This window comes from Erithacus rubecula (assembly GCF_903797595.1).
Source record: "Erithacus rubecula genome assembly, chromosome: 6".
Lineage (NCBI taxonomy): Eukaryota > Metazoa > Chordata > Aves > Passeriformes > Muscicapidae > Erithacus > Erithacus rubecula.
In genome coordinates, this window is record NC_136688.1 from 57,313,158 (window position 1) to 57,336,369 (window position 23,212).

Consider the following 23,212-nt stretch of genomic DNA (forward strand, 5'->3'; position numbering starts at 1 on the left):
TGGATTTGTGGTGCTGTTTTATCAACCTGCACATGGGATCCACCATGGAATGGAAAACCACTGTGACAGAGCCAGGAATGTTTTATCCTGCAAAGTACCAGCCTGATTTAAGTGTCTCTGCCTCCAGGATTCCTCATTCTCCCAGCAGAAAAAAAGACTCAGAGGTCTCACATAAAAGGAGGTTTTTTCATGGGAGAAAAAGGATGAAAGTAAGGAAAACACAAGTGAATGGAAAACACAGACTGAAATGAGGATGCAGCAGCTCAAAGGCTGTGTGGTTGCTGGCCTGTGCAGGCTCAGCTGCTTTACTCTGAGCCTTTCTCCCTTTCCTGAGATGTCCAGTGTACACAGACGCAGCCGCTGAGCAAACAGGAGCACAATATTTTAATCGGATTTTCACAAAATTAAAGCCCCTGCAACCCGAGTGGGAGAGCAAGGTAAACAGCAGAGAGGAAGGTTTAAATGTGCCTTTCCATCCCACTAACCCAAGGCTTGCTCCAGCTTAGGGACCAAAATGATGTGAGCCCTGCACCCACCCGGCACAGAGCAAAACCCTCGCTGGAAGGGTCCTGCCAAGGACAAGCCTTTGTCACCATCCCTACACTTAATCCCCATTTCCCTCCCTATTATCCCATCCCAACGAAGGCATTTGGTGATGGTGGACAGGGAGAAGCCTCAGCAGAGCCTCCCATTTCCAGGGGGACTGATTAATGAAAGGCTTCCCTATTATCGGGTTATTGCTCCCCGTTTCTCTTAATTGAGGCGATGCACCTCCATCCTCTAAACTTCAAGGATGACAATAATTAGCACAGTGAGTTGTTATTACTCTCATCATCTCTCCCCTTCAGCAAGTACAAGATCTAAGGCACCAGCCATGAATAGGGAATCCAGCTTTGCCAGGCACACTCTCACCGACCTCAGAGCCACCCCCCCGATCTTGTAATGAGAGGATTAGCCCAGAATACATATGTGGCCCTTTAAAGGAGAATATTTATTAAAAATGCATCAATATATCGCTGCTGGGGTGCACAGGCAGCTTATTAACAAGAGACCCCCCTCCTGAGTGGGCTTTTGTCAGCAGCAAACAGAGCTGGGGAGATAAACAGCAGCTCCTGTAATTAAGAGTAGCCCTTGTGTTAATGCTGGTTGCTGTTACAGCAGCTTATTGTCAGCTGCAGGGCCTGGGGAACCTGTTTGATGGCAAAGGCTAATGCTGAAAGGTGGATTTAGTTAGTAAAAGATGAGCCTGGAACATGGATTTTAAGCAAAAGGTGCTTGGATTTAGCCATCCTCAGGCAAGATTTAACTGCAAATTAGGACTTAGAAGGTCCCAGAATGGTTTGGGTTGGTTAAAGATCATCTCCTTCCAGCCCCCAGCCATGGGCAGGGACACCTTTCTCTATCCCAGATTGCTCCAAGCCCTGTCCAAGCTGACCCTGAACTATACAACTCCTCCCCTTGCTGGTGAAACCCTCACCCACAAATAGAGATACACATGCACCATGTGGACATGATGTTTGTGTGGGATCAGAGCCCCTTTGCTGGCACAAGACACACTTCAGCTGCAGTGCTGGGGGATCCTCTCCTGCTCCAGTCCCACAGGATTCACCCTTTACCCAGCTACAGGGGCTGAAATTGCCTCAGCTTCCAAACAGAGATTCACCTGACAAACACCACCAGATTTGCAAAAAACTCACCCTGACCAGCAAGAAACAGGAATGGCAGGGCAAAGAAAACTCAGGGAGAGTTTGAGTTTCTGCCTGCACAGCCCCCCAGCCCAGCAGGAGCATGTGTATTTAAAATAAATACACTCAGTGCTGCACAGCTCTTGAAGTGACACCTCCCAAGGGGACACAGAGAGGACACATGGGGACACAGCTGCAGAGCCACAGAGCAACCCCAAACCCCCCAAAACCAGCCCAGAGCCCAGCTGCCACCCCCTCCAGGTGAGGAGAGAGGGGAGGTTACATTTACATTCTATTATACCTATAAAAATATATAAAGATCAGATGTTGGGAAGGAATTATTCTCTGTGATGATGGTGAGACCCTGGCACAGGGTACACAGAGCAGCTGGGGCTGCCCCTGGATCCCTGGAAGTGTCCAGGTCAGGCTGGACAGGGCTTGGAGCAGCCTGGGACAGTGGAAGGTGTCCTTGCCATGGCAGGGAGTGGAACTGGACAATCTTTAAGGTCCTTTCTAACCCATTCTGGGATCCCATGATATTCAGAAGCTCCTGCTCCCTGTGTCCCATTTTCAGGCTGTTTCCCTACAAGCACTTATTCTCAAGAGAGCAATTGTGTTCTCAAACACAAAAACAAACAGGCTGGTTTGCTCATCAGGTTTCAGAAGCCCTTGGAGAGAGGACAGAGTATCAGTTTCTCTCTGTTTCAGCTGGGTAACAAAATGCCTGTTGGGCTGGGAACAGGGACTGATCCCACCCTGCCAGGGCAGCCAGCATCTCCTAAATCCAACATTTTCCCTCCATCACAGGGCTCCAAGAGCAGGAGATTTAGGACAGACACCCTAGACAGCTCAGCTGACTTTTTGGGAGCCCAAGTCCTGCTGTCACAGCTTCATACACCAAGGGACCAAGGACACACACTCAGGCATGGGCAAAACAACTATTTTTGCTGTATTTGACACCTGGGTGAAGGCTGAGGCTCCATTCTGAGTCACTGAAGATCCAGCAAATCATCTCAGCCATATGGGGGGAAGCAGCACTTAAAATTTCAGCTGCTGTGCTTCCTCAGCCAATTTACAACTGCATCCATTGAATTAATAATGACCAGGCAGGACCAGCATTGCTGATACAGACCAGCTCCCTCTGCTCCTGAAATATTTATTGATTTAAAGAATTCTATCCCAAGCCTGGTGCAGCTCAGGTTGTTTTCAATAGGGTTGGATTAGGATGAGCCCATTTGCTAAAGCAAGAGATCAGGTTCTTCCAGGATGACCCTGGGCAGCAGTGATGTGCTGCAGGAGCTCCCTGGCTCTGAATATGAGTTTTGAAATGCTCTTGGGGTCTTTCTTTTCTCTGCTTTAAGCCTGGTTGAGGTGGTGAGGGGTGTTTTACCCAAATAAGTCCTGTGAGAACATCCCAAAGGCCACGAACCTTCAGAGACTCCATCCTCTCGTGGCTTTGGGTCCCACAGTGACACAAACAGGACCCAAAGCCACATTTGGAAAAAAAACAACAAAAAACAAAAAACCCACTGTGGTTTTGTTAATATAAAGAATTGCTGATGGCCAAACTGGAGACCCAAAGGCCACTGGGACCCCTCAGCACATCTGAGCTGGATATGAACCCCAGACCTCCAGAAATGTGCAGGGTGAGATTTAAAGCTGTTTGCCAGACTCCCATCCCTTCTCCACTGGGAGCTCAGGGTTCCTGCCATGGTCACAGTGGGGCTGAAATTCAGGGTCTGGGGGGTCACAGCTGCACAGAAAAAAAGCATTAATGCCCAAACACCCAGGTACAAACCTGCCCTTCTTATACAGGAAGGATAAACTCTGCACTTTGCCCATGTGGTGCAAGAGGAACATGGATTGCTGCAAAAACAGGGAAAAAACAAACCCAACATTTTCAGCAACATGGAATGAGCCCTGCTCAGTGCCTGCATTTCCCCCAGTTTAATTAGCTCCTCAATGATGCAGAGCCAGCTTCCCCAGGAGCATGAAAATGTATTTTTAGGTGCAACCACTCCAAAAATAGAAGCATCCCCAGAGGAAGCTGCAAACAGGCACCAAGGAGCCACGTGCAGGTTGAGCTGTGGATGCAGGAGCTGAGAGCAAACCCTGAGCACAGGGGAGATCACAACAGCCACCCCAGCAGCCTCCCAGACATGCCCTTGGAAAAACAGAAACACAGAAATTCCAGCAGAAATCCAATATTTTGTACATCCCCAGCAGGAGGAGAGCTGGGGTTTGCAAGGGGACAGGGAGCACCTGAGCAATTCCTGGCATTCCCCTGGGCTCTCCTGGGCTTCTGGTCATTCACACAGACCTAGGGAATTCCTCAGGGCTGTTGCTGACCAGTTTAATTTGGCAGTCCCACTCAGCAAAACATCCAGATGAAGCTCCAGGGAAGGTTGGGCTCTAACCCTGCCCCTGTGACAGGCAGAGCTCCCAAACCTGTGCCTTTGGGAATTAGTCCAGCCTTATTTTAGGCAAGTCTTGGAGAGAAGACACCCTTCCATGAAGATATTTGGTTAAATCTCTCTCCAAGGAGCACCCATTGCTCCCCCCACAGTGGTTCCACAGGGATTTGGGAGAGCAGGATGTGAGAAAAGCCTGGATGCTGGGAAAGGAGCAATCATCTCAAATTTGTTTTAAAGCTTTTGGAGGCTTGAAAACCCATAGAATCACCAGAGGCTTCCTCCCCAAAATCTTTCCTCTCCAGCCAGGGCACAAGCACAGTCTGGGCCCATGGAGGAGAGTTTTTGCTGGAAGATTATTTTAATCTTGAAGCGTGGCAGAAATCTGGTGGTTTTCACCTTCTGGATGCTCCTTTAGGAATCCCCACACAGCCAGCAGAAACTACTCCCACTCAGCTTCCACCAAGACCCAAAAATGAGCCCCCAGTACAAAACCTGGCAAGATCCTTGGTGCAAACCAAACTGCAAACATCCCTGAGAGCTGCAGGAGAAAGCCAAGGGGGACACAGGGACCCCCAGGACAACACACAGCTGTGGCATTGCAGAGGGCTTTTATGGCAAAATCAGCTGAATTATTTGGGGTTGAATTAAAGCTGCATGAGCTTTCCTTTTTTAATGGCAGAAATAAATAGCTGAGTGAGTCACTGCCTGAGAAAACCCAGCAGCAGCTCCTGGGTAAACAACCTGCTGCTCCCAAATGCCAGCTAGAGCTGGGAAAGGGTGGGAGAGCCCTGCTGGGGGATCAGGAGAGGCAGAACAGCTTCAGGGACACAGCTCAGAGCCTCCCCTTGCACCTGCATTCCCATTTCCAGGGTGAAGATGAGCTGGAATGAACAGGGGCCAGGTTGGAACAGGAGCCAGGCTGGACAGGCAGCACCAGGGAGTGGGTTCTGCCAGTGCAAATCACCTCTGAAAAAATAAATAAATACCAAAAAAAAAAAAAAATCCATTTGCCAGCATGTGAGCATCCCCCTTTGGGATTTTCCAAGGAAAGCATCCCTGCATGCATTAGCTATTGTCTCCCTCTAGTGCAGGCAGACACTGTCCTGCCTCCCTCCCAGCCCTGGGAGCACACCCAGCACCAGCTCTGCCTGTGCACTGATGAATCAGCTTCCCACACTTAAATTTTTTTTTTCTCTCATCCCATTTTGTCCTGGCAGATGCTCAGAGCAGGAGGGATTTCTCAGTGACCAAACCAGCAAGGCAAAGCTTTCCAAATGGGAGGTGAGAGGTGTTTTATCCAGGGCTGGAGAGGAGAGAGAGATGAAACAGCATCCTCCCCTCTTCCCAGGGCTCCTGGGGAACCGGCCTGACCTCCCCCCACCCTTCAGAGAGGGGATCAGGCTGTGCCCAGCTGAGCTCTCCAGGGGATCTTTGCACAGCTGCCTTTAACACCTCTGTACATCCCCCAAAGCAAAACCAAAACCTGCCCCAAATTCCAAAACCAAAGATCTGCTCCTCTCCAGGCTGAATTCCTGCCATGAAAGGGAATGATGCTGCAGATCTCTCCCCTTTCCAACTGAGCAGCACCTTCAACCCCTGCTCTGCAGTCAAGAGCCTGGAGACACAGCCAGGCTCCAAGGGCTGCATCCAGGCACTGCTGACTGCTCCAAAAGCATTTATTCCTTCAATGAGGCACCTCCAGCACTTCCAAACCCACCTTTTTAAGGAAAAAAAGGACATCACTTTAGCTGCAGAGCCCAGCTCCCATTGGGATGATGCTTCAGAGGAGTTTCCCAGCATGGGTGGCCAAGGGGACTCCCTGAGGGGCAGGAAAAATCAGAGGCACAGGGACACCCCCAGCCCAGACCATCAGCACTGAAGCTCCTGGGTTATGTTGCAAAACAATTTTAAACCAGCCAAACCTGCATGGATCCATTTGACTGCCACCTACACCCTGAAACAGGTGTACAGACACCTGCTAAAACCTCTGACCTCAACCTGGGTGAGTGTGGAGATCCCCCAGGGTTCAGGTTTGCCTTGGATCTGCAGCTGCAGGGGTTTTTCTACTTTCTGCATCAAACTCCTACACAAGTCAGGCCAGTGGTATTTGGGTTTTAACTCCATGGAATAACATCTCCATGGAACAGAACACAGCTGGAGCCCACGAGTCGCTCCTGCTGTGAGGAAACCACATTTTCCAGTTTTTTCTCCCTTTTCTGAGCTATTTCACAGCTCTCAGCAGGACTTGGCATGATCCAGATCACTGGAACCATGTAAGGAAGAGGCTTCTTTGCCTCCTGCCTGGTGAAGGCCAATTATTAACTTAAAAAACAGCACAGAGAGGAGTGTGAACAGCTCAGGGTGAGCAGTTAGATGTTTCACCTCTCCCATTAACCCCCAATTAATGACTGATCTCTGCTTTATTGCCTTCCTTCAGAGCTCTAATAAACCAAACCACCCCTCACCTTGCCCACTGCAAATCCCACAGGACTGAGAGCTTCCTCTAGGACACACAGAGAGAATCCCCAGGAGAATCCCTGTCCCATCAGATCTCCCCACACTGGTTCCCAACAAAGCTCAAGGTAACAGAGCATCCAAACCCTCTCCCAGAACTCCTTCACCCAGACTCCCATCCAGGGGGTGGATTTGGGGAAACAGACCCAGCTCTGCTCACCACTGGCTTTGCACACCCAGGGCTCCCAGCTGTTCCTCCCCTGGCACTCCCTGATCTTCCCCACAGACACAGAACCACAATCCACATGGCACTTTTATGGGGATTTCTTGTGTTTTTTAAAACCTCAATACTTTTTTTTAGAATAAAATCTCACTCTGGAGTTGACAGATCTCCCCAGTTTTCCTCTTCTCAAGCTGGTGCCTCCTCCTCTGCCCAAAAACAAAGCACAGTGGGTGCAGCCTGATGCTCATTTTGGGGAGGAGAGAGGTGGAAACCTCACCTGAGTCACCCAAATTCACTTGAAAGAAGAGAGCAGGAACACCTTAAATAATAGCATCCCTTTATTTGCTGACACCATTACAAAAACTGATTACATTAGCAACCAAAAAAAAAAAAAAAGAAAAAAAAAAAGAAAAAAAATAGGAGTGTTTACTTGAGGTTGAAGTCAGAGGCAGCTAATCCCAAAAATGTAATTAAGTAAAACAGTGTACAACATCAGTATTAAAATGTCATTTCCCATTGGTGACTTTACCACGTTGGAGTTTTCTGAACAAGTTTTATTGAGCAAAATAAGATAAAAGATTATGTGTTTACTGTCTCTCCAGGAATGTAAAGGTCTAATTATCCAAACAGGTTTGTTTTTATTATAAAACTAAACTCTGGAGGTGTCTACAGAGTTGGGTTTTTCTTTAAATCAGTAGTCTAACAAGGATTAGAAAAGACAAAACTCTGTTCAGTGTTTCTGACAAAGTAGAAAGGGTGAAAACATAAATAAGGCTTTAATTTGGCAAAATATAATACAATGCCTTCTGCTATCCTCAAATGAATGATTCCCCTGTGACTTCACCCTGCAAGAGAAACACAAATCACAGGTCAGAGGAGCAGCTCCCAAGGGAAATTCCAGCATCCTGCTTGCATTTCTTGGTGCCAGCTCAGGAGGAATCCCAGGGGAATGAGCCTGGGGGTGGAGGCTGAGCAGGAACAGCCTCCCAGAGCAGAGGCCAAGGTGCAGCAGCACCTCCCTCCTACCTCAACACCCAGGAACCCTCTACACCAGCTCTGCTGCCCCTGAATTACAAAGGTAGGGGCAGAAAAAACACCTGAATCAGAACTACAAGTCCCCATCCTCAGCAGATGAAAGAGCTCTGACATTCCTTGTTCAGTGGTGCCTTCCAAGACAAACAGTTCCCAGTTCAGACCCAAATCTGCATCAGTTTCCTTAAAAAGTTCAGTGCCTTGAGCTTATCCAACCTTCAGCTAACTCTGGGACATTTAACTTTATCAGCACAAAGGTCCAGGTTTCCAAGCTAGCTGTGTATTCAAAATTAAATTGTAATTTAATTGTAAGATTAAAGTCTTGTCCACATGTCTGTCACTGGGTGAAGGGCTCATGCCAGGCTGATGCTTCAGACACCCAGAGCCAGCCAGTGCTGGCAGCTCAGTGAAAGCCCAGTGGTTATTTTATACCCTCCATCCCAAAGCAATCAGAGCATGGAAGTTCAGACAGTTTGCTGGTGGAGCAAACAAAGAGGGAAAAAGGTAGAGGCTCTGGGAGAACAAAAATTGAAAGTAGCAGGGAGTGGAAGGGAGGGGTGGAATTACATCCCTACAGAGGGACACAGGGACTCAAAATATCTTTAGTCTCAGCTTATTGACACCTGCACCCAGAGAGGAACAAATGCAGTGCCTACCAGAAGGTTTTATGATTTGCATGTGGAATTTGGATGAGTATTAGGAAAAGATTCTTCACTGAAAGTGTTATCAGGGTGAGGCATTAGAACAGGGCAGTGATGGAATCCCCATCCCTGGATTTAAAAGCCCTGTGGATGTGGCACTTGGGGACATGGTCAGTGCTGGCCTTGGCAGAGCTGGGGGAATGGCTGGAGTCACAGCCTGAGAGGGCTTTTCCAACCTTAATAATTCATTGATTCTGTGAACTGATCCTAAAGTCTCATATTCTGACAGGAGAACTGTTAATTTGAACAAAGTCCCACCATAGCACAGCAGTGGCCTTCCCAAGAGCTGAACTGGGGGGGCACTGCCCACACCCACCTGGCTGTAGTGTCCTCATCCCTTGGACAGCATTTGGCTTACTGACACCAGCAGCTTCTTGAGGTGACCCACGTCCTGGGTCAGGTTCACCCCCACATTCCACCTCTTATCACTCAGTTCCTGCAAGGAGGAAAAAAAAGGAAATCATTAAAAACTCATTTACAACCTAATTACCAGGAAAGCCTAGATTTAGATCCTCTGTATAAAACTACAACTCGTGGTGCAGATGGGAACAATTCTTGTCAGTCAGAGGGTTATGGCCACCTTTAAGGAGAACATGGATCAAAGTCAAGGAGCTCTTTGCTGTTCCAGGGAATCACCTGCACATCCAGCTCCTACCCTCCCTGCCTGGGACTCCAGCACTCCCTGCTTCCAGGAATTGTGCTAGAATTCCCAGCTGATGCAGCCTCAAAGGTTATTTTCCCCCAGACATGGTTTATAACACAGAAAAACTCCTGGACACCAAGGACTGGGTGTGACTCAGGATCTGTGGGATGTGTCCTCAGCAGTACCCAAGGCAGCTCCAGCTGTGGAACAGCATTTGGAACAGCTTCCTGAAGATCCACACCCTTCCCCACCCACAGATTCCCATGGATTCACCCTCTGTCCCAAAACCCTGGGAAACTCCCACTTGCCAGCAACACTTGGAGGAGGGTTTCACAAAGCAGTCCAAGCACCAGAAAACAGAGAAAAGGAAAAATGAAAACTACCACGAGCTAGAATGTTTCCTGTGCTGAAATGAAAATGCTGAGCTTGTGTTTTGAAACAAAAATAAATGCCTTTTCTTTTTTTTTCTTAGGAATTCAACAGTTTATTAATGGGGAAGTGTCACAGCTGAAGATGGACTCCCCCTCCTGCCTCCCTGCCTGTCAGCCTTGCTGGGCTAACAGTGCTGTGTAATCCCTGTTTTATTAGTTTTATTGATTACTTCCCCCAGAGGTGCACAGAGCACTCCACATCTAACACACACCACACTGCTCCTTACTCAGCTCACAACACAGGCATGCAGATCACCTGCAGGAGAGCTTTTCCTTGAAATTTAACAGCTAAAAATAAGCAACTCTGCCATGGTGTCAGCAATGCAGAAGTATCCAGTCCTCCACAGGAGCACAGAGGTGTTTGCAGGCCCACTCTGGTGTTACTCACAGAATGAGACTGATGCATAATGAGGGTGCAAATCTCTCCCCAGAGCTCCAGGGAAATTAGAGGGAGTTCAGGGAGGGCCATTTTCCCTGTTCCCATTTGGCTGGAGATGCAGAATAAGCAGTAAATCAAACTCAAGCACCTGCACCATTACAGAAAGGACTCCAAGCTCAGAAAAGAGAACAAAACAATCTACAGCAAAGCTCTTACTCCTGTGCAACTGGCAAACACTTTTCTACTGTAAAGCAATCATTTGGATCTGTATTAGGGCAGCCTTAACCTGTTTTACCATTATTAAAGCAGAAAATCAGGTCTGTCAAGGCCTAGCAGTCTCACACAGACTGATGGAAGTGGCAAGGCAATTAGCAGCCCAGTAGATGAATTAATCCAGCACTGACCAGCAGGAGCAGCAGCACAGAACCAGCAGGAGCAAGGAAGGAGCTCTCCAGTCCATTCCCAGCCCCCTCTAAGGGAACAGCTCCTCCTTCATTCACTGCATCTCTTCTGTTTTGTGACCTCACTAATCTCAAGTAGTGTTCACTCATGAATTACAGACACATCCCCAATCCTCCTGGGGCCAATCCTGACTAGATCCCAATGGATTTGGGCTCACAGAGTCCTCCAGCAGCTCCTGCTAACCCAGAGTGCACAGCTGCCTTACACAGCCACTGCTGAGCCCCAGCCCTGTGCTCTCCATGACTCAGGGGAGAGAGGGGAAATTTAGGTCAGACACTCAGAAGAAATCCTTTCTGTGAGGATGAGGAGGCACAGGGTGCTCAGAGAAGCTGTGGCTGCCCCTGGATCCCTGGAAGTGTTCCAGGCCAGGCTGGATGGGGCTTGGAGGAAGCTGGGATAGTGGAAGGTGTCCCTGCTCATTGCAATCTTTAAGGTCCTTTCTAACCCAAACCATTCTGTGACTCCACTTCTTTGGGGCATGAGGATGAAGGGAGGAAGAGGATGGTAGTGGGGAAGCCCCTGTGATTTCAGATCCAGCAGCTAAAACAGGAGCTGAACAGTCTGGACAGATTCCTGTCTGCTGTTTCACACATATGGCATTCCCAGTTTCCAGTGATGGAGTGCTCTGCACTGAGATTTGGGGGAAAAAGAACATTAGATTTCACATAAGCCTCAAAATAAGCTCAGTGCCTAAGCAAGCTGCTGAATATAAATGACTTCCTTAAAGCACACTAAAAAGCCCCCTTTAGTCATCAGCTGGTCCCATAAGTGACAAAGCAGCTGATTAGAAACCCCAAATGGTCTATTTTTAAATAGGAAGAAAAGGAGTCTAAAGGAAACACTCTGAGTGTGTTTGAGGGTTTATGCAAGTATCATTTCTCAATTTTGTGGGCTGGTTCCAACACCCAGAAGGAACAAATATGTTCATTTTCCAGCATGTGTTTTCAGGTCCTTCGTAAAAAAAAAAAAAAAAAAAAAAAAAATTAAAAATGAGGCACTGTTGCTAGGTGGAAGTGGCTGGAAGACTTTCTTTTTTGATCTCAGAGCTATTTTCTGCTGGGTTTTTAGGCTTCTGGGGAGACAGTTTCCTTTTCTCCCCTCAAAAAGTGAAAAAAAAAAAAGGCAGCAGGAAAGGCTTGGAGAAAAGATAATGTTCTAATTCCAGCCTCTGCCAATGGCTACCTGTCAAGAGTGCTGCTTAGACAATTAATGTATTTTTACTAATGAAGGCTTAATTGTAGGTTTATTAGGACTGTTTTTCCACACTCCTCTTTAGAATAAAGCCATGGATATTCTGGCAGAAACCTGGGCTCCACAATGTGCAGCAAGAGCAGAGCAATGCAAGAGCCAGAGGGGTTTTGTGAGTTAAGGCAATTAAGCCAAATGAGCTGGTTTGGGCAACCACAGGGCACATCTACTGACAGCCCAGAGCCAGCAGCCACAAATGCCAGGGCTGGTGGCATCACTGTCCCCAGGCAGCACATGGACAAGGCACAGGGCACAGCACACAGAGCTGGGCATTGGCTTGAGGGGGTTTTTGTCTGCAGACAGGGACACAGCACCTGGCTGGCAGCAGAAACCCCTGCCCTCCCCCAGGAACACAGGGGGGGCTCAGCAGCCCTCTCATCCTCCAGGAATCAGCTCCCAGGGCTGCCACATCTCAATTCTCACAGGCCCAGCTGAATTCCTGGCTCAGACACAGGGAGCCCAGTGCAGGGGTCCATCAGCATCCATGACTGATTAGCTGGAAAAGCCATTTCATCCCTACAGGACCCCAAGCTTCCTCTGGCAGCTGATGAAGCCACTCAGGTTCAGCAGCTAAAAGGAGTTGATATAAATTATTTGTCCCATCAGCAAGTGCTCCTCTCCCCCTCAAATGACAACAGGTCCACCCACTCTGTCCCTCAGAAGAAAATGGGTGATGAGTTCCATTGACACCACTGAGCTGGGGGAGAATCTCCTTTGCCTTCCCCTTTCCAAATGCCTTCTGGAAAGCCATTCCAGGGCTGCTGTCAAAGCTCCTTTTTCCAGAGATGGAAAAAGCCAGAGACAAAGCCCCACCCAACCCTCTGTGCAGGGCACCACTGAGCACCAGCTCCACAACCACCCACAGGCTCAGGTGAGTCACCTGCAATTCCAGACCCTAAAGCTGGAATGCCATTACTGGAGGATACAGGAACCCACCCACAGCACTCAGGGTGGTCACTACTGAAGCTCATCTTGGCTAGATTTTGCTGCTGGGCCACATCAAGGTCAACACAAATTGCCAGGACCAGCTGAAATCAAGTTCTGGCACTTGGCCACAGCTGCAGAGGAGCAGAAGGAACCACATTCTGGCAACAGAATCTCTGCCTGAGTGTTACAGGTTGTGCAAGACTGCCTTTTTTGGCATTACTGATGTCAGAAGGGCCAACTCAACTTAATCATCAGCAGAGCTATATTTAGCTTCCCTTTTCCTTTCCTGAAGGGACAATTCTGGGGATCTCCCCACTTTTGCCCAAACCAAACCAAACCCATCAAAAGCCCAGAATTTCTCCCTTCCCTCCTTGCAAATCTGAGCCACAGGAAGGAAGTCATGATCCAGACAGCAGCAAAATTTCCAGTGAATCCTGGACAGCCTGGCAAGCACTGGAATCTTCACAAAGCCCCAGTCACCCACCAGCAGCAAGCATCCTGTTCCTCTGCTGGAGCTCAGTTCCCAAAGCTGCCACTGTGCCTGATTTGTGTGGCCCCTGAGCACAACTCACCGAGTCTGTGCAAACGTCGCTGTTTTCAATAACATTGGCATCCCCAAAAACCTTCCCAATTTCTCTCTCCAGAGCTGCCAAAGACTCCTGGGCCTGGAAGGGAAGGAATGATATTATTAAAAAACAAGAAAGGAAGAAACAGGGGAAGCACAACAATTAGCAAATCCCCATCTCCCTGAGAGCACCAGAGACACAGGAAATCACTGCTCAGGAGGAAATCTGTTTTATGCCAGATTTGCTCCAGGGACCAACCCCTTTGCCAAGACTGACATGTCTCCTCACAATCAGCATGTTGCATGTCAGCCTGTCTGCATCTGAGAGAACCCTACAGGGAAGCTTTAATAGTCTCACATCAAGTTGTAAAGGTAAAAAAAATCATGCAATAAATTTCACAGGTGTAGTTCTCCAAAACCCTAACCCCAGTTCTGTATTTATGTAGAATAAACCATGAACCATGGACATCAGAGCTGGCTTTACATGTCAACACCCAACATGATTGTCCAGAGCAAAATGTTTTAAATTCTTTATTATAGCAGGTTTCCTTTATCTTCTCACCTCCTCCAGAACTTCTGTGATCATCTATCCCTGTCCAGGACAAGGTATGCTACCCCAACAGCATTTCCCACTCCAATCCTGGAAGAACTCAGCCCCATTTGCTCACTATGCTGAAGGAAAAAGGTGTTGCAGAGTCTGGAGCCAGAGCCCAGGCTATTCCTGTCTCCATTGATCAATTCTCCCATGACAGCTTTGTTTCTGGAGTGACAGCACTGAGACCTCTCATGCCTCAAGAGTTTCTACTCCAACCCATCATTGAGGAAAAAGCACAGGAAACCCACCTGTTTGTCCCACAGATATAACTTTTAGGATTTGCAGACTCCTCAGTAATACTGGATATGTCACCAGGTGCAAAAGGGCAGATGCATTGTAAACCAGCTTGTAACCCTCTGCCATTTGAGGCTGGATTTAAAAACCTCAGGCTGTAGTGTGGGTGGAGGGCTGTGGGATGGGCTTTTTGCTAGGCTGGGGTTTATTTTAAAGAAAGAATTATTTGTCAGCCCCAAATCACCATTTGTTCCTATTGGCATAAGATTATCATGAACAGAGGAGTCTTTCAAGAAGGATGATTAAAGAGAGCTTTTAGTTGCAGTTTCATGACTTCTGCAGGTAAAGCCCTTACAGTCCCAGCCAGTGGAGCAAGACACCCCACCAGGCAGGCAGCTCAAACCATTCTTCTTCAAATCATCATTTCCAGCACTGCAGAACTACAGACATTGAGGGGTTTTGCTAACATTTGTATGTGCAGCTGCTAAGGGTCTCTGCTTACCTTGGGCAAGTCACCAGCCACCTTTTCTCTCTCGTTTTGATCAACTTTAAGTTTTGATAGTGTTTCATTTAGCTGCGTTTTCAGCTGCAAAACAGTAACAAAGCAAATCAGTTTCCCTCACACACACAGATCTCATCTGTCTGTCCCAGGGATTAACCCAGTGCACATGGACTGCAAAGGGAGGAAGATTTACTAACAATTACTGCACACACTGGATTAGTGGACATGTATGATGAGGTTTACAAGGACAGTCAAGGAAGAGAGACTCCATCTGTAAGGATAAAGAATGGAAACTACAGAAGACAAAAATGTGGTTGGCATTGGCTTCCTCACGAGTGGTTTCAACTTTGCAACTCCATTCCAGGAGCAGCATCAGCCTCTCCAGCATCCTTATCACAGGAGTCACCCAGACTCCAACTGAATTCAGGGCAAATATGCAAAAATGAAGATTGTCATCTTCCTAGAGCAGGCTAAACAGTCTCTCTACTGCTGAGCAAACTAAAAAGCTCTACTTGTCATCTTAATAAAGCACCTCTTACTACAACTATGTTGACTTAACCAGTCTGTTAATGGCACATCAAGGCATGAGTCACTGACAGGGGGATATTAAGTTGTCGATTGTGTTTAGATTCAATCCAAAAAAGTGAAACTATTTCAGTCAAGAGGGATGAATACTTCATACTGGCTGCAGTCAGTACTTAAACTGCAGCTTTCCAAAGGACACACAGGTTTTTAAAGGATATTTTGATTGCTCTTCAACACAGCACACAGAACCAGCCACAGCACTTGAGGCTTGAGCCTCAAACAGAAGTGCTAACAAGGAGCTCGAGTGCCAATTTTGTTGGATTTGTGCCTCTGAAGTGTGCTGTGCTAATGTTCACTATTCCTGCTGTCAATCTTTCCTGGAAGCCAGCAGGAGATTAAAGGAGGGAACAATGGGCTACTCAGAGCCCTGAATTCTCACTGATCCAAACCTACACATTATATTTGTCTCAACCTTGGAAGGCTTCCCCCATTTGGAGCACCTGGGCTGGTGAATGCTGGGCTTATACATTTGGGGGAAGCTCCTCTGCAGTTTCAGCTTCTTGTTTACCTTTTAAATAGGGGGGACCCATTCTGAAATTCCATCATTTCTATTCCTCAGCCTCCTCACACAGAGTCAGGACAGCATTCCTGAGCCAGCTGCATGGAGGTGGTTGTTTAACACATCCTCACACTCCCACCAGCACAGCACCATCAAACTGCACTCAAGCTGCCCTAGCAGGGAGCTCAGCTTTTTAAGATTTTGTTGTGCACAGACATAATAAATTGTTGCCTCAAAGAGGTTAGTGTTTACTGATTAAGTCCAAGATATGTGTTCAATTCCCATTCCCCTTGCTTTCAGAATCAGAGGCTTTGCTTGCTGAGCCTAGTGTACTATTAACTTAAGCAGATTGTTACTGTGGTGGTGGTGGTGATTTTTCTAAACCAACTACTTCAACCCAGTTACATCAGTGGCTGTAGCCTGGGTGTCTCATCATCCCACAGACATGGTGACAGTGACAACCCTCCCAAATTCTAGCTCAAAAGCAGGAAAGCACTGGCCAAACACAAGCAGAGGAAGGCTCTGACAGCTCCTGCAGCCTTAAAAAACAGGTCACTGAAAGAAGTGAGAAGGGAAAGGGCTCAAAATGGAAAACCATGCATCCTCAGGTCTACCCTGTTAATCCAAGTCCTTCTTGAGAAAGCTGCTATAGGAGCATTATTGGCTGGGAACATTTCCAGCCAAACACATTGTAACACATGCAAGCACCAAGCCAGCACAGCCATTCAGCCACAGCAGGGTGTCAGCAGCTGAATGGCTGAATACTCTGAATTAATCCAACTTTGGGCCTGGCCAATTTCTGTTCATACAGAGCAGGATGGGAAAGGCTCTGCACAGTCAGAGCACAGACAGCACTGCTGCATCCTTAAAAGCTTTGGGGGAAAAAAAACAATCCCCACCAGTGAATTATCCTCCAGTTAAACCAATGAGAGCATCACTTTTGTTGCTCCAAGGACATCACATTTGCTGCTGCATCTTCCTACACTGCAAATCTTCTCAAGAAGTTTCAGGAATGAAAGTCTTACAGACTTTGGGGGGAAAAAAAAAGTCTTAAGAACCAGACATGCTATTGTTAGGAGCAGAGAAAAGAGACAAATTGTAAAAGTCAAGACTACATAAATGATTTCAATGGACAAAAATATCAAGCTGAAGAGGTTAGCAGAACAGACAGGATTTGAAATAAGTCTCCGTTCATTCGCTGGGAGCCTGGTTTGTGCCCAACGGAGAACAAGCTTCTTACCAAATTTAACTCTTCATTCTGTCTTACTGCTTCAGAATATGAATCATCAAGTTTTTTCTGCAATTCAGTCAAGAGATCTTTGAGCTGAAATGAAGTTTAGAGTTTTAGGATTTGTCTCCTTAGTATGCCTGTTCTCTTCTGCTCAGTTATTAGTGTGCTGCTCTAGCCTAAGGTCACAAGCATACAAACTCCTCAGCCACAGGGGCTAAGCACTAGGTTAGTTTGCCAGCCAACTGGTAAACAAAAGGAAAAAAAAAAATGGGTACACAGCTTGGACAATTATGTTTACCTCTCTGACTTCTGAAACATAAGTAGATCGTTCTATTTCTGCCTTTTCTAGTTCACTTTCCAAATGTTCTCTCTCTTTTTTAAGCTAGAAACAGAAAAACAGAGTTAAAACAGATGTTTTCAGTGCTTTCTTGCAGTATCATTTGCTTGATTTATAACTGGCTGCAAATTTCTATCAAATATTCCATGACATTTAGAGAGCATTTGAAGCCCAGTTGCACAGTGCAGATTTAAACATCAAAAATAAGATAAAAAGAGAAAGAATCAAGCCCATGATTGTCAACAAGCAGTGAACTGCTCAGTCTCACAAGAAAGAGCCCCAGTGGGTGAGTACAGAAGTAAAAACCAGAACAATTTTCCAGCTTCCCTCCCTTTTAACAACACTGCCCCAAAGGCTCAGGTTAAACAGCAGCACAGGCTGTGCCACTGGCAGGAGGGAAGCTCAGATTTCCAGCACAAGCCTAAATTGTGTTTCAACAACAGAAAGCTTGAAAGGCAAGAAGAAAAAACCACCTGCACGTACAGTTTCAACTTCTTTGTTTTCTTCCTTTAACCTCTCCAGCTCGTGCTGCAAAGAAGTGACCACAGAACGCACCTGCAGTTTGGGGGGAAAATAAAGATATTTATTTGGGCTGGTCTAAGACAAACTCTGCATAAATTAACAAGATTAGATCTTGTAGAGCTAAGAATGTTAAGGATGAAATCAGAATGGCTGAATAAAATAAGATGCTCACTCAAATAATTCAATATATCAAGCCTATACCATTCCTAACTATTCCCAGCCCAATAATGACATATTTAGAGCCCACAAGCCTGAAAGATTTGGAATATAAGCACCAGTCCAGTTGTTGAGCAATAGATCCTTCCCCAGACTGGGAACAGTTACCATCCATGTACCCAAACTCAGCAATTTTAGCCTTATTTGGGGCTGTGGAAGTGCAGCAGATGGCAGCACATCTATAGCTGAAGATCTGACAGCCTAAGCTCCTCAAACAAGATGTTTATGAATCATCTGTTTGCTGCCAGGCACACACAGTGGCACTCATATTTATTAAGCTGAGATACTTTAGAAATTACTTTTCAAAAAAAGCAGTTGGACCTACTTTAATTCCAGATTAGAAAAAAAACATAAAAGCCTTTTTTCTTCCCATTTTTGCTATCAACAGAGCCTTCCTAAAAGGAAAGCTTTGCAGGCAATTTCAAGTGTAATTAGTTGACCATAATGGATTGAGCATTACTTTAACAGCTTTCAAAAAACTGTTATGACTCTATGATACTTCAATTTTAGCACAAAGAGTCCATATCTGCTCACAAATATACTTGGGAAAAAAACAATAAAAATAGAGTCCAAGTTACCATGATCAGAAAAATGTATATTCATGGGCACATTAATGGGATACTTGTGCATCTGCAAAGAACTCTCCACCCCTGGAATTGTCCAAGGCCAGGCTTGGAGCAGCCTGGGACAGTGGAAGGTGTCCCTACCTATGGCAGGAATTGGAACTGGATGAGCTTTAAGGTCCTTCCAACCCAAACCACTTTGATTCTGTGACTGTGACACAGATTTATCATAATGGTCAAAGACTTTATACCTGTGCTGTTTACTTTTCTTGCTTTTGTAAAAATGGCAACAGAAACAGGGACACAAATCTAAAGGTATCAACAAAGCCTCCATTTTCCAGTCTCTTTAGTGGAAATACATTCCTTCAAAAATGAAAGCCCAGCCTTTATGTGAAGCTAAGTATCAGAGCACCAAAATACATTGATATGAGGAATTATTCCTATTATACTTGTTGCAGGCTTCACCTTTTTCATCCCCTGATCATGCACACATCAAACCAGGCAGCCAGGACTGTTCCACACCTGCCTTCACAGAGCTCAGACACCCTCTGTGACTTCAAGCAGAACCTGCCTGGCTGCTGAGGAAAAAAAAGAACAACTTCAGAAATACCTGTTTAAGTTCCTTCTGTGATTCTTCAACTTTTATCTTCCATTTGCTTTCTTCCTCTTCCACACTCCTCTGTAGCCTTTGTAAAATGCCCTCCTAAGAAGAGAGAGGGATTTGAAAGCTCAGAGCAGAAGAAAGGCAGCTGGAACATCACAGAGGTGACCAGGCATCCCACTTACTGTCTCTGCCAGAACAGATTTGTATTTTTCACACTCCAGCTGCAGCAGGATGTGCATTTCCTCAGCCTCCTTCAACTTCTGCTCCATAGCCTGGCAAAGGAGGAAAGGGACCACAAGAGTCACATCTCAGTGAATGGATTTCAGTTCTGTTCATCTTATTTCAACAAGCTGGTATCACTCCTGGGCAGGTCTGTCTTTCCAACCCATGAAAAGACAACAGCAAGTGCAGTGCTCATCTGCAACTCTCAATACCCAATCACAAACTTTGAGTTACTGAAAAAAAACCCTGTTATTTCAAAAAAGAGAGTGGGGATTTTCAATTTCACAAACTCACAATTCCACAAGGCACTTATCAAAGATACAAATACATTTCTGTAAATATCTAAACAGCAGGTTGCTCAGAGAAGGTGTGGCTGGCTCATCTCTGCAAGTGCTCAAGGCCAGGCTGGATGAGGCTTGGAACAACCTGGTCCAGTGAGTGGGATCTCTGAGCAAGGCAGGGGGGATGGAACTGGATGATCTTTAACCCAAACCATTCTAGAATTAATAAAAAACAATTTTCTTGTGTCTTGTCTGAAAATCTGAACTTCCCAACCCACAGCACAATTTGTAAGATTTATACTGGACAAACACATTATGCCACACACCAGCTGTCCCATCTTTTGTGCCTACCTTGACATCTTCAGATCCTGAAGCCTCTCTCAAGTATTCTTTAGCCATCTTTTCAAACCCACATATCCATTCACTGTGGCTCTGTTGGGAAATCATTCAGCAAAGGCTGAGTAACCTCAGGAGAACTCTCCTCAGGACATTTATTTGCAGGCTGAGGGAGCAGTGTCCCCAAGTCCCTGGAGCTCACACACAGCCCCATGGTTGTTGTTCAGCCAGTGCCACACACAGCTGGCAGCAACCCAGGAGCAGGAGGTGATGAGACACACACACAGTTCAGGGGGGCTGGATGAGCTGAAATACAGCTGGGTGACACAGGACTCCCTGCAAGTGTCAGGGCTCTGCATAAGCACTTGAAGATTCAAAGGAATCTTTCCCAAAACTCCTGAGCACTTCAAGCAGATGCTCTGTAACTCTAGGAAGGTTGTTTTACAACCTTACAGAAAGTCTTTTTAAAGACTGGTTCATCAGGACACTTACTTTAGCACATTTGGGAGCAATTTTAAATATGAGCATTCAAAACTTCTGGAGGTTACAAATTAAATATACCCATTTTTTCCAGACTCAATTGATGTTATTCACCCCATCTGATTTCCCATGAACCCAGGGCATTTTCCCTGAAAGCCACCAAAAATACAAAATCGGAAATCCATGCTTGGGAACAAAATAAAACCCCCTTAAATTGTATGGACTGTCACTGAGGTACTGCAGCTCCTCTGGAAAGGCTGGGAATGCACAGATCCCCACTGTGCCAGACAGTGAGCAAACAGCAGGCATTATCCACCCCTGAGAATTTACTATTACCCTGAGAACAAGATAGCACAGACAGGTAAATCACATATTGGAGCATAAAAACCATAAGATAATAACTTTTATTTTGCTCTTTTAACACTTCTTGCAGCAACCTATCTGCAGCTTTGCCTCCCTGTGCAAGTACAGGCATCACCAGCAAGAGACACTCTCATCCCACTGCAGAAAACCTTGGGATAGAGGGAACACTCCAGGACTGCCCAGCACAGCAGGAGGTTAAGAAGAGCCACTTCTCTTACCATGTTGGCAGGAAGAGAGACTTTTGGGAAGAGCTTCTGGAGGAGCTGGCGTGTCTCCACCTCGGCAGCTTCCAAGTGCTGCTGCTTCTCCTAAAGCAAGAGCAGGGCACAGGTGAGACTGGCACCACACTCACCCACCTGGCAAGAGCCTCTCCTCTGCCTACAGCCCTTCACTTAACCCAGGAACTCTTTTTTTCTAAGTCAGAAAGGTGCTAGAGTCTCTAAAATTGCCAGTAAATTGCTTCAGAAAAGGGTATTGGATTGCTTCAGAATTCATACTTGTTCTTGCTTAAGCTTTTATTTGTTGAAGTTCTCCTCCAATCTAACCTGTTTGTACAGAAATTGCACCACTGTTCACTTGTCCACAACACAAACTGCACTGTGCTGAGTAACTGCATCCACAGATCACACCAGCCCTGCCACTCAAGTTAAGTGAGCTCCAAATCAAATAGTTTGATCAATCAACTATTTTTATTTTACTTGATCCATAGTTTTAAAATAATTTCAGATGGGAAAAAAAAATCTCTGTAAGGTAATCTCATCACATTGAAAGCAGACAATTAAAGTCAAAAGGAAATTTTGTGTTAATGCACATTTGAACCAGGCCAAGAAAGTAGGAAGAGGAAGCCACTTACATCCTCTTTTCCCAACCCTGGATGCAATGGGAAATAATCATTAGAGCTGTGTGACAATCTCCAGGGTTTTTTGTTAGTGCTCTGCAATTATAAATACCCAGAGCCACAGGCACCACAGATCTGTCCTTCCCTGTATTTAACATTAAAAGCAGAGCAGCCACAGGACTCATTCTTGCTGTGCTCATGGCAGATTGGGTTAGTTAAGCCCTACAACACTCAGGCTCCCATTTAAAATTAAATGTAGAACGCCTGAAACACTGCACAGGCAAAACCCTCCACTGATATTTGGGATTGTTGACATCAGAGCTACTGCCTGGCTGCTCTGAGTTTTTCTGCTGCAAGGGATTGGTGGTGTGGGCAGGTTGAGATTGAGACAGAAACACACAGGAGACATTAGGTGGTGAGGCTGTGCTAAGTGTGTTAGTTGGCAGCAATTTAGGAGCCACCATGGAGTAGCAAAGGCTGTTTGCTGAAGTTTTGCAGCTGCAAGAGAAAGCAGGCAGATGTTAGCACACAGTGAGAGCAGGGACAGGCTCCTCACAGAGATGGCTCCAAAACACAGACACACACCCCACACCAGAGCTCCTCTGCTCCTGCCTGACTCAGAGTTAGCTGGATGCTTTTTTTTTTTGAGTTCTGCACAGTGGCAATGAACACTGAATCAGGCCCACAGCAAACACAAGCTCCTTTCACAGAAATTCACACCAAGGATCAGTTTGAACACTGGTCCAATAGTCAAGCTTCACATGCCTTCAAGCAGAAAATTCACAGTTGTGGGCACATCATTTTTCTGAGAAACTCCCAGGTTTTTTTAATAATAATAATTTAGTCCTGGTTCTTCCCAGGTCCAACAGATTTCTTCAAGCACAGCCAAAGCCCAGAAGAAGAACACAAGTTGCTCACCAGCACAGCTTTTAATCAAAAACAAATCACAACAGCTCTAACAATTAATTATGCAAACAGAAATCAAAAGTCAGCATGCCACAAACTAACCATTAAAAAAAAAAACAAACAACCTAAAGACAACAGGAAGAAGCAGAGGTGAAAGTATATGAATGATCACTCAGAAGAGATTATACTTAAACTGCAGTAAAAGTTAAATGTCTCCATTTCACTTAAAAAACCAGCTGCAGATTTGCTTCTAGCTCAATGCATCATTTCTAGCAGTCAACATTACAACCTTGGCAGTCTTGTTCACTTTGTCCTGCAGCAATTTTTCAGTTGATGCCAATGCTTCCATTGCTTCCCAGTTTTTCTCCCGAAGGTCCTAATCATTTTTAGAAAGAATGATTTCAGTTCAGCCAATATTCAAACTGTTTTCGCTTTTACTTCAGAGAAATATTTTGCATTACATTCCACCATTTGCATTTAAATGCTGGTTACTGCAAGGTGATTTTGCTGGGGAGTATGACATACACTAGCAAAAACAAGTGTCATGTTCAAAAAGTCTGAATGAAAAGTGAGGGGGGGGGGGGGGGGGAAAGCCAATTTCTGCCCAACCTGCCCCAATTTCCAAAACTGATGCAAATATTACTGCAGAGCATCATCACTACAGCGACCCCACACTTTGACTGCACTTGTAAGAAGAAAGAGGGAAGTTTTCAAAGGTAGTGAGGAACACAGAC

The 23,212-nt window shown here is 46.0% G+C and overlaps 1 protein-coding gene across 15 annotated transcripts in view; it reads right to left on the bottom strand.

Annotated features, from left to right (window-relative positions):
* Positions 1-7,101: 7,101 nt before the first annotated feature.
* The window catches only part of KTN1 (kinectin 1), a 73,658-nt gene continuing 57,547 nt past the window's right edge, over positions 7,102-23,212 (bottom strand). For 7 of the 15 annotated variants that reach the window (XM_079309929.1, XM_079309931.1, XM_079309932.1 and 4 more), the window contains 12 exons: positions 22,768-22,854; positions 20,953-21,042; positions 19,907-19,987; positions 19,235-19,324; positions 19,059-19,151; positions 17,631-17,702; positions 17,109-17,192; positions 16,820-16,903; positions 14,496-14,579; positions 13,172-13,264; positions 8,826-8,945; positions 7,102-7,621 (listed from right to left, as the gene is read on the bottom strand). In XM_079309929.1, coding sequence (XP_079166055.1) covers positions 8,841-8,945; positions 13,172-13,264; positions 14,496-14,579; positions 16,820-16,903; positions 17,109-17,192; positions 17,631-17,702; positions 19,059-19,151; positions 19,235-19,324; positions 19,907-19,987; positions 20,953-21,042; positions 22,768-22,854 — 963 coding nt within the window. In that variant the 3' untranslated portion in view covers positions 7,102-7,621; positions 8,826-8,840. The remainder of the gene's footprint in view (positions 7,622-8,825; positions 8,946-13,171; positions 13,265-14,495; positions 14,580-16,819; positions 16,904-17,108; positions 17,193-17,630; positions 17,703-19,058; positions 19,152-19,234; positions 19,325-19,906; positions 19,988-20,952; positions 21,043-22,767; positions 22,855-23,212) is intronic. The other 8 variants (XM_079309928.1, XM_079309923.1, XM_079309933.1 and 5 more) reach the window with 3 other exon arrangements.